This window comes from Cryptomeria japonica, chromosome 8 (assembly GCF_030272615.1).
Source record: "Cryptomeria japonica chromosome 8, Sugi_1.0, whole genome shotgun sequence".
Taxonomy (NCBI): Eukaryota; Viridiplantae; Streptophyta; class Pinopsida; order Cupressales; family Cupressaceae; genus Cryptomeria; species Cryptomeria japonica.
In genome coordinates, this window is record NC_081412.1 from 649,408,076 (window position 1) to 649,420,292 (window position 12,217).

The following is a 12,217-nucleotide window of genomic DNA, read 5'->3' on the forward strand; positions in this document are numbered from 1 at the left end:
CTTATAAAGATACACTTCCTAGAAAGCTATTCAACCATTGATAGATATAAATAATTGTAATTCAAATAAACAATATAGAAATGACTATTAGAAAAAGTATAAAAGAAAATTATAAATCAATACATTCTTTACTATAAAATTATAAATAACTAAAGCGATCCCTTATTTAATGTCACATTACTATTATTAATTTTCAAATTCTGAAGAAGTAACGTCACTCTTTTAAACCTTTTTCTTGTTTGGAAAAATGAAAACAACATCATTCATATAAAGCATTGATCGATGGGTTGAATGCCTTTGCTCCGCCGGCAAGAGATGCAAGCCACGTGGAACATTTTGGTGTGTTAGGGTAATCGTTCATTTTGATTTTACGTATCAAATGAAGAAGGTGAGATTCCCGATGGTATTTTCCATTTGGCACTGTGGCCGGCGCCAGTTGTATGGTCATTATTCCCCGAGCGCAGGCTATAAATACTCATGCACACCAACTTAATCCCATCCATGCTCAGCCTTCTAAACAATTAAGAAGTGCCTAAAGACAGAGGTCAATGGCCACCAAAAGTCTTGTTTCTTTCATAACGTTGGCCACACTATCATTAACAATTATGATATGTGACCCCGTTAATGCTGCAAACGTTTTTACAGTGGGCGACGAGAAAGGATGGACACTTGGCTTTGACTACCAGGCGTGGGCACAAGACAAACAATTCCATATTGGAGACAGACTGGGTAATTTCATCCCCTTTCAATTTCACTTTTAATATACTTCTACATCGCTGTAATAGCTATAGTCTGATACTAAACGTCTGCATTGGCATTGACCGTTACAGTGTTCAACTATCCGAAGGGTGTTCACAACGTTCTCGTTGTAAATGGGTCATCATTCGCAAACTGTGTTAAGGAACCCATCTTTCCCAGGCTGGAGAGCGGACACGACGTGCTGGAGTTTATTGGAACAGGGAATGTATGGTTCATCTGTGGAGTGGGGATGCATTGCCAAAACGGTCTGAAGCTCAAAATAACAATTACCGATCAATCCTCACCTGCACCTGCAGCTGCACCATCTTCAGAAGAAAATTGGCATACTTCTTCTCTATCTTCCGTCTATCACCTAAAGCCTTGGTAACGAGCTCTAATTACCAATTGGTTCAATAAGCGTGGACGTTCTTAAGTGCCTTTTGTGTTTGTGTGTGTGTAGTCTTATGTTTTGTCTTGTAACAGAATAAGATACGGAGCGGTTGTCCAGAAGTGTAGTAATGGTCTGCGATGATTATTACAATTCGTTTGAGTTCTTAAACGCACCTCTGATAACTGTCCTTATGTATTTTCCTAACGCTGAAATGATTTGGTTTTAGGATAATGTTTCTCAATCATCTATCCTTGACAAAATTGACTTCATTGACGATGATATTTCTATTTTACAGAAGACTTGGTTACTACAAAGAAAATAAGAATACATCCGTGCACAATAGATGATTGAAATGGACTGGGATATGGAAAACCACAGACATATCAATGGAAGTTTCTTCTATTTAATTAACATGTAAATCTTTAATATGGGAAGAAGAAAACTTGATTATTTAGATGATAGATCTTTTAGTGCAACTCGGAAATATAAATTATGAAATATTATCTTACTATTCTTAAGATTATGCACATTAGTGATACATTATTCATTAATATTGAGGGCTAGTGTTAGCACCACTATATGAATCGAAAATAAGGAACTGTGGTTAATGATGCTATGAATGGTCTAAATGTGTTCTAGCCATACCATTTTTCATACAGGGACTGTCTATCTTGACTATTAAGTTCTAAGTTCTAGTTGTGAAAGACCAATACTACTACTTTTGGATAGATCAACAACCCTTGTTTCAATTAATAGGAGTTCATTCTCTACTGTCTAGACTCCTTGCAACAGAACGAAAATAATTTAGAACTATTTTAAGGGTTGAAAGCACTGTAAACTTTTATATAAGTGTGAGCTAAATCGTAGAAATAATAATTATGACTGAAATCAAACATGGTTTGAAACATAAAAATAGAGTACTTGTCGTCTGGGCATTAAAAAGAAGAGATCAACTTAACATGATCTTTGGGTAATGGATCTACATGCCTACGATTAATTCATTATACAATGAAATAACAAACAAGCGCAAATCTGTGAGTTCTTATATTATTATGGTTTTACTACCTTATTGTTGGCTTTGTCTTCCTCTTGAAGTTATACTCTCTATAAATAGAAAGAGAAGGAAAATGTATTCTACATCCATATCTTATCAAAAGATGGTACTTAGCACATCCCATTATTAAATATCATAATGATAAGAAAAAAAGATATCAATTACGTATAGTTTAAGAATGATTCATTGATTCATCAAGTTCAAATATCATGTCGAATTTATGTATCAATTTATATCAATAAATATTTCATATGGTAACAAAATATAAAATTTATATTGTCATGCAAAATATAATGCATTTTTTTTTAGTATATAATTAAAATATTTATTGAAGATAAATTAAAACATTAATCAACCATTGAATAGATATCTCCTTAATAACTAATAAAAATAATATTTGACATACTACCCCAAAGGGAAAAACTACTCATCCTATTCCCTTAATCACGATAAAGGTTTTTTTGGATCTATTATGTATTTAAATTATATGCAAAAGGATGTTGATAACATTAGTGAAAGTCTTGATAGTCCTACCACATGACGTTGTAGTATAAATGTTACCCCTATTTTACTTTCATCCGAGTTACATCTCTCCTGAAACCTGTGAATCTTAAGCACTTTAGGAGACACTATCATTGTCATCCTTGTGTCTATGAACTATAAATATTCCAAATCAACGTCATGAGAAAAATCTACTAAGTAGAATTTTAATTGATGCATGCTAAAAAAATTATGCAATAAGAAAGTGGTAGTGACAAAGAAAGCTAGTTAATGAATTTGTATGCTTCCAAATGAACAAAGATGAACAACAAATTAGTGATTAAAATTTTATAGCTTGCTAAACTTGATTGAACTTTTATGAGATTTTATTACAAGAATAATGTTTTCTTTGGCACGAAACTATCTTGCTATTTGGTTTTAGATATTAGTTTTCTTCTTCCTATCAATGGCCTCAAAAAAATATTTTTTAATTAATTTGAGTTTATCTTCTATTCTACTAACACTTTTAGATCAAGTTTTACGCTATATTTAAGTTAATCCTGACTAATAGATGCTAGATATTGTTTATATATAGTTTGTCAAGTCAAACTACTTTTAAAATAGAATGATATGAATCAATATTGACAAACTCATTCAGAGGTGGGTATATATACCATTTTTATTGCTATAACATAGAATACTTTTATAATAAATCCTTTAAGAATTAATTCATCCACTATTATAGCAAAGGAAATGGACAAAAACTAGCTTATGAGCAAGAAAATACAATAGAAGATGAAACAATTGAAACTACACTGATCTTGACAGCAAATTCTCGAAACCTTCTAAGTGTAGATACAATACCTCAACCCTCCTTTGCTTTCATGGCTACTGAGAAAGTACTAGAGAGATTGATAGCTTTTGCAACAAAAAAAAATTAATAAAACCTCACTCAAATCCTAACTATTTGTACTAATTAAGTAAGCTCATGTGAATTGACACCTGATTTGATGGATACATCTATGTTCTGCATCATACTAGTTCATTCATTCTAAAACCATCTTTAGGCATGGTACTACAATATGAAATGCAATAGCTTCAATCAGACCACTTCTGACAATTTTCTCCATCTGAGCATGGTGAATACACCTATGTTCTCCATCATACCGGTTCATGCATTCTAAAACCAGCTCCGGGCATGGTGCAACAATAGGAAATGCAACAGCTTCAATTGGACCACATCTGAGAATTTTCTCCATCATGGAATTTTGAGTTGGATTCTCATCTCTTTCTAGGAAATCTATGAGGTCTTCTTGTGCTAGTGAAGTATTACCCATCTCTAGTAGTGAGCTAATCGAATAAGAAGTACGACACAATTTTGGCAAAGTTGGCCTCATGATATCCCCTTTGATACTTATCAAACAACTTTAGGAATAAAATAAATTCCACTATTACAGGAAAGGAAACAGACAACAACTACCTTATGAGCAAGAAAATACAACAAAAGAAGAAACAATTGAAACTAACCTAATCCTGACAGCAAATTCCCGAAACCTTTTGAGTGTAGATACAATACCTCTAGCCTCCTTCGCTTTCACGGCTACTGAGAAAGTACTAGAGAGATTGCTAGCTTTTGCAACAAAAAAAATTGAATAAAACCTCACACAAATCCTCACTAGTTGTACTAATTAAGTAAGCTCGTGTGAATTGACACTTGATTTAATGGATATCTGGCATGCATTTAATTTTGGTTAACTCTATTACATGTCACACAAATTGCCATAATTAGAAATTAACATTTTAAATTTTAAACCTTGAACCAAGAACCCATAGGTTCAAAGGTTTAGGTTCAACTCTGATGAAGAACATAGAACCAATTTCTATAGATTATGCTTTTGTAGGTGCTCTTCTTCTCAAAGAAGAGAGAGTATGAAGTACCAATGGTCTAGTCTTCATACGGCTTCTTATTGGGAATTCCCATGGCTGCCATTATAGTCTCCCTATCAATTTTCAACAACACCTCTCGATTGATATCCCTAATACACCTATTTTCTGCATCATACCGGTTCATGCATTCTAAAACCAGCCCCAAGCATGGTGCCACAATAAGAAATGCAACAACTTCAATCAGACCACTTCTAACAATTTTCTCCATCATAGAATTTTGAGGTGGATTCTTAGCTCTTTCTAGGAAATCTATGAGGTCTGCTTGTGCTAGTGAAGTATCACCCATCTCTGGTAGTGAGATAATCAAATAGGAAGTATGACCCAATTTTGGCAGAGTTGGCCTCATGATATCCCCTCTGATACTTATCAAACAACTTCGGGAATAAAATGAATTCCACTATTACAGCAAAGGAAACGGACAAAAACTAGCTTATGAGCAAGAAAATACAATAGAAGATGAAACAATAGAAACTACCCTGATCCTGACAGCAAATTCCCGAAACCTTCTGAGTGTAGATACAATACCTCAGGCCTCCTTCACTTTCATGGCTACTGAGAAAGTACTATAGAGATTGCTAGCTTTTGCAACAAAAAAAAATGAATAAAACCTCACTCAAATCCTAGCTAGTTGTACTAATTAAGTAAGCTTGTGTGAATTGACACCTGATTTCATGGATATCCAGCATGCATTTAATTTTGGTTCACTCCATTTCATGTCACACGAATTTCTATAATTAGAAACTAACATTTCAAATTTTGAACCTTGAACCAAGAACCCATAGGTTCAAGGGTTCAGGTTCAACTCTGATGAAGAACGTAGAACATAACATAAAATAGTCTTCATGACATAAAAATAAAAGAGAACAAACAAGTGGAGATATAACTGATGTACAACCAACTTTCAACCTTGAACCAAAAGGTTCAAAGGTTCATCTTCAATATGAATTTTCAACAAAGCGCTCGCCTTTACCATGAAACAAAGTTGTGAAGACAAATAACTTTCAAATACATCTATTTATTTTAATGATCTTGTTCCTTCTAGTACTCCTGATTCTTCTACTCAATCAAAATCTCCTCCCAAAGATATATTTTCTCCCAAAGGAGTTCTTTTAGATGATGATTGGGTATCTCTATAGTTTAACCCTACTTTTATAGGAGACTATAGAGTATCTTGGAAAGGATCTAAGACTGAGAAGGAGAAATCTAAGGAGGAATCTAAAGAGCAACCCACTTTGTCTAAACAACAAAGTAATAACTTTGTGGTTGCTTCTAATTCAAATAATAATTCAAATCCTTCCTCTAATTCATATAGCACTGAGACCTATGAGGCACAACCATCTCTTTCTGATTGGGCATCCCTTTATGGTCCTGGTTTTCACATTTTAGCTAAGAGTGGCTATAATGGAAGTGATTGTGGCACAATAAACAAGGAATTAAAGTTCCTTTAGAACATAACACACATGAAGCTTCATTTGGACTTGGATATAATCCTCCTAAGCCCACCAAAGCATCTAAAAGACCATCTCTCATTGTGAATGCTATATTTAGTAGTGATAATGACCTCACCTCAATTAAGTCATCTTCTACTTCTTTCAACACTCATACACATCATAAGGAAATATTGGTTATTAATAAATCTCTTTATGAATCTCCTCAAGACATTTCTAATCCCACTTATGAGACTTTATCTTTTACTCATTCTAAAAACCCTTCTTCTAGGATTAAGGCTCTAATGAATTACACTTATCCCTCTCCTATGATTTCTTGTGTGCAAGAAAAGTATGACTTAGTGGCCTATTCTTCTCCCATAAACTTTTCTCTTTCTAAATACTTTTTAGCATTCATCATCTTATACATGTTTTTAATCTCACTTATAGTAGAGCATTTAGCATGTCATATTCAAATACCTCATTCAATATATCATGTCTTTAAACAACATTAATGGCTATTATGTTGCTCATCATTATGTGACATTGCTAACTCACTTATTGGGGGTTCATTGTCATTCATGATGGTACAATTTCACATGAAATCATAATTTTGGAAGCAAAAAAATATCCTACTTCTATCTCATCTCTTCTCCCTATATATATGGGGCAAGAGTGATTTCAAACATCTCTCCTTCTTAAGATTAAAATTTCCCCCTTTGTGAAGTAGTGTCTTCTATAAGGATTTCTTATTGATTGTAGAGGTGTATTCATATTTGAATTCCTTCTCTCATATTGGAACAAGATTCCCTAATTGGTATCTTAAGAACATATCCTTAATTGAGACCTCCTCAGTGTTGGAAGTCTTTCATCATTCATCAATTTTTTTTCTTTAGTGAGTAGTATCTTTTATAATAAACCCTTTTATTTTGTGAACGTGCATGTCCTTGATGAGGATCTGTTACATTCTTCTAGAAGAGTGTAGCTATAAATAATCTCTCTTTGATTACATTTTAATCCTCCATTCTTTTCCAATTTCCTTTATGGAGTTGTAAAACTTCTAGAGGTGAGTAGTCCATGTTTTCTCGACCCCATCATTCTTCACATATATCACCAAAGTGTGTATTTGTGCTTTCTATCTCTCCTTCCTTTTCTTATCTTTGCATTTATTTCCATTTAAATATTTCATCTTGTGTTAGAGAGCTCTTAAATCTTCGCACTCTTTGTTGTGTTGGAATTGAGGTTTATTCCTGTTTCTTACCAAATGATTCTCCATTAGTTTTTTATCTTGTGTCAAATCTTCTTGTAAGCATTTGTGATCAACTTTATTTCACAATTGTTTGTGGTAAATATGATACCCTATTTCAACTCACTAAATTAGAAATCTGAAACAGGGGGGTCATATACTTACCCATGAATTTCATCACCTTCCTTAGTAAGCATTATGTGATTTTGTGATCTACCCTATGGTTTTATATGGTGTGATTCGTAACTGTGTACTATAGATACCATTGAGGGATTCGTTTGACAACTTATGGATATATCCTTTTTCAAGTAATGTTTAATTTTTTGTACTTTACATTGCATATGCTCATAATGTCATATGATCACTAAAGTGATGGCTAAATGTAGCATCGTAAATTGTACACCCTTGCTAGGGTGGTACAATTCCACACTTGGTTTAGCACCCACCTTAGTGTGTTTTGCATCTTGCATTTCTAGTTACCTTTAAGCATTTAATTAATTAATTTAATTAAATCTAAATTCATATTTCATCGCTTCATACATTATAAAGTTGGGCAGTTTTACTTTAAGAGTGCCCCTTTTATTTTATTCCTCCAATAAATCATTAAATCATAAACACTAATTATCTTTTATTTCAACCTTTAAGGTTCGATTTCACATATCAAAACATGTCAAAATCAGATATAACTTTGGGATTTACTCTAATAGCATCATATCTAATGGCCTTGAAAATTTGGTGAAAAGTTAGTTGGACCAATATTCAAGTTATGCACAGTCCTCGACATTTTTCCTAAAATTTTGGGAGCATAATTCTATGATATTATAATGCTTAAACCCAAGAAATTGGAAGAAAATTCAAATCCTATGTTGGTCTAAAGATGAAATTAAGATCTAAGATTTCATTTATAAGAGCCCTCTTTCTTCATTTGAAGGCCTGGAAGTTTTTGTCTATGTTTTCTAGCGATCACAAGGAGCCTTCTATGCAGTGAAAGAGAAGGTCTTTTGGAGTCTTTAAAAACATTCAACAACATCTATGAAGCATTCATCAAGCATTATTTCATCAATTGGGGGCTTTTGAAGATGTAGGAAAGCAATAGGAGATCACCGACTGAAGATTGGCTTGTACCACTACCTTGGGGTTGGGTATGATTTCATGTTGTTTTCATGTCTTTGTATGAGATTCATTATATCAATTTTAAGATTTACATTTATGCTTTAGAACACTTAGCATCATTGATTTAGAGCATTTACTTTTTCAATTACAAGCATTTAGGGTTTACTCTTTAAGCATAGGGTTACTCTAGATTGTTTGTATTCATCCTTTTAGGGTCTTGCACACATAGAAGATTCTTGCACACACTATTTTACTATAGGAATTGGCTATTTGTTTAGGTATAAATCACCAAAACACTATTTTCATCTACAGGTGTGTTGGAAACCAATAACACTGAGGAGGGGGGGGGTGAATCAATGTTATATCAAAATAAAAGATTTTAGCTTTAACAAAACATACATACACCAACCAGTATACTGGTATAGACAAAATTGAAAGAAGTAATACAACCAATAAGACAAACATATAAATGAGAACTATAACATGCAGATTTATACATGGAAAAACGCAATGAGGAAAAACCACTGTAGGATTTGTGACCCATAATATCAATTCACTAGCCATATGAAGAGATACTACAATATATATTGGGGTTGCACTTGCAGGAAGGCTTACAACCTAGAGCACACTACTCATCACAAAAGGAGTCTCACTAACTACATAATAATCCAGACTACAATCTGGAGAATAGTGAACTGCTTAATATAGCATCTCCTATGCCAGAATACAGTTCTGGCTTAAGCTCTGTCTATATTGGTTGAAACCTCAATACCGGAATAACCCTTACAATGAATTCCTCACATACATAGTCTCTCTGATATATTTTGTATTACATTCTATCCATACCCTTATATATCCATTCATTTTTCTATCTATGCATATCCTATATATATACCCTATACAAATTTATGCCTTATGTCGGCTTACAAGGATATATATAATTACATAATACATGTCAGACTTATAACATAAATAAATAAACATTAAACAGGTTGCCGAAGTAGGATCCAAGATGTGTTGGCCTTTACTACCGATATCCTTTATCATACCATGTTGGCCTGCTTTGCCAAAGACCAAAAGAATCTTCTATCCTACTGGTGCCAGTGTAGAGACTGTGAAGTGCCTGTCGGTATACCATATGAAGCCCGAACGCAAAAACATGTTGCTGTCAATGACAACACAATGAAACTTAACTAGTAGAGTTTCAATTTCAATCAATCTCCCCCTTTGGCATGTTGTCACTAAGGATTGCACCTGTGATGCTAAGTTCGAAAACAAGCAATCCTGTGAAACATGGAAACACCTTTGAGCCTGTGGGTTGCTCAAAGTGAAGGTGAATCTCTGGAGATCAGGCTGACTTCCTATTTGGTGAATTTCTTATAAATACTTGATAAGAAAAGGGATAGAAAGGGATAGAAGGCTTGTGTGTATGAAAAATCTATTCTAATGAAGGTGGTGCACCAAATATCTTATCTGAGATCTTCAACCTGCTTAACTCACAAAAATCTTCCAGCAAATAATTTTGAATCTCACAACTCAATTGAACATGTAGATGCATAAATATTTTCTATAATGGTATGAATGTAATGTGTGTGTGAAGGAAAACAATGGGTTTTCACAACTTCAAGGAATTAAAATCAACTAACACAAACTAGAATCTGCAACTAAGATGTATTTTCTTGCACCACAAATTGACTGAATGAGACAAATTAGAGGATAAAAATCATAGGAAATCATCAAATCATTCATTCAACTCTAGACAAGAAATATCAAGAAGGTGAGTTGCTTCTATATTACTGAAAATAAAGGAATTTGTTGTTACAAAACTCAAATACTACTGAGCTACAATGCTTTTTGCAAAAATGTTTATGAAAAAAGAAAGAACCAGGGGGAAAAAAGAGGGAGGAAGAGAATATATAGAAATTTTGATGAATCCCCTTCAAAAACCCTAAAAAGACTGCATGAGAAAAGCCTTGGGCAAATGTGCCCACAAAATGGCATAAAAACTCATGCATAATACTATAAAATAACAATCTTTATTGCTCAAGAGGATTGCCACTAATTCTGCATGAAGAGACAATCTCTTTACTACATATGGAGCTGTTGGTCCTGCCTAACAAAGCATCACTAAAAAAGAATAACCCTTTGTTTGCAAATCTGCATGTCTAAGTGCAAAAAATAGCTATTCCCATGTGAAATCTACGTGATGAAATAAACTGAGACTATATTAAAAGAAATCCCATTGAAAATATTGAATCTATTCCCTGGCCACTTCTCTTCATGCTGAAACTTTTGGTATGAATGGTTGAAAAATATAATATATCTATTTTGTGAGCTTTCCAATGGTATGCAACACTTGCATTTTGGACAATTGATTAGTATCTGTATTAATCTTTCATGCAGAAATTTAACTCTTCGCTTGGCGGTATTTTCACTGTCTAGACGACCAGTTCTCCTAACCTTTGAAATCAAATCCATTAGGTCAATGGTAAGTTAATCAAGCAGCTCTCCTAATCATTAAATCCTCTTTGATCTCTATCTGCACTCTGTCACGTGGCACTTTCTGATTGCCTCCAAGGTCTTTGCTCCTTTTACCTCAACACGGTCTCACTAACCCCTGGAACTGCTAACTTATTGCTTGTCACCAACTCCAAACAGATATCCATCAAGCAACTTTAAGCCATGGTATAGAAACCACCATCGGACCCATCAGGAACTGCTTGCTTTTTACCTATTTTAGTCACTAACCATCTACCCTAACTGCTTGGATTAACTGTCAAATTTTCTCTTTAACCACCAGAACTGCAAGCGCCTTGTCGCCATGTTACAATGATTAATGCCCGGGCACTTTTCTATTGTGATATAGCGATAGCCATTGGATCTTTTTAGACTTTCTCAGACTTTAAAACCCTACCTAAGTTTCTCTTTGAAAATAACGGGCCCACTTAGTCATTTGACCCTTGCCACTTGCTACATTCAGATTTATCTGTGGATCCACCTGGGCATCACTTAAAATTTTCAACACTCAGGAGTGGGCCCACCTCTTTCTGAGTTCACCTTGTCATCTTGGGCCCATGGGAACGAGCGACAATAATGAACTTTGAACCACTTGAACCAGTTGAAAATTCAAGTTCAAAGTTGACTTTTAAAAAAAATATAGACATTCGCTCGTTTGTAGACCTTTCCCACGTGTTAGCCTCTGATTTGCTTATGACTCCACCTTGGCATCACTCAAAAATCTTAACACTCTAGAATGGGCCCACCTCTTTCTTATCTCTGTTTGGCAAGTCTTTCAGTGAAATATTCTCTTCAGGAAGTAGTCTACAAGACTCATCAAAAGCAAAGTTTCAGCAAAACCGCATCTCACCGAGTCCCAATGCTTAGTCACCAAGTCACGGCCGTAATCATCATGCATCTTTGCATCATGACATAGTGACAACGGTCAAATCATATTTGGTCTCTGTTGATCTTTCTGATTTTCTTGCTAGTTAATCACTTTGAGTGGGTCTCTCTTATGCCACGGTGTCACCAGGCATCAACCACTGGTTTGCTCACGGGTCCACCTTGTCCCGCCACTTGGACTTGCCACTGGACTTGGTCTACCTAGATTCTTCATCTACTCTCTATGATATGGTGCATCCTCATTCATTCTTAGCCCACTTGGAAAGCCACCTTAACTTCCATGTCATCAGTCGCCAAGTCACGGTCGTTACCTAGCTTGCAACTTCCTCTTGCGGTATAGTGAAATGCATTGATCTTCTTCCAAAGTGCTCGAGCTTTAACTCTAATTGGTCCTCTCTCTTGTGCCACACGTCAACATA

The 12,217-nt window shown here is 34.6% G+C and overlaps 1 protein-coding gene across 1 annotated transcript; it reads left to right on the forward strand.

Annotated features, from left to right (window-relative positions):
- The first annotated feature begins 548 nt into the window (after window positions 1–548).
- LOC131069275 (blue copper protein 1a-like) lies at window positions 549–1,126 on the forward strand. The gene is made up of 2 exons (XM_058004638.2): window positions 549–729; window positions 831–1,126. The coding sequence occupies exons 1-2, from the start codon at window positions 549–551 to the stop codon at window positions 1,124–1,126; spliced, it is 477 nt and encodes a 158-aa protein (XP_057860621.2).
- Window positions 1,127–12,217: the final 11,091 nt, after the last annotated feature.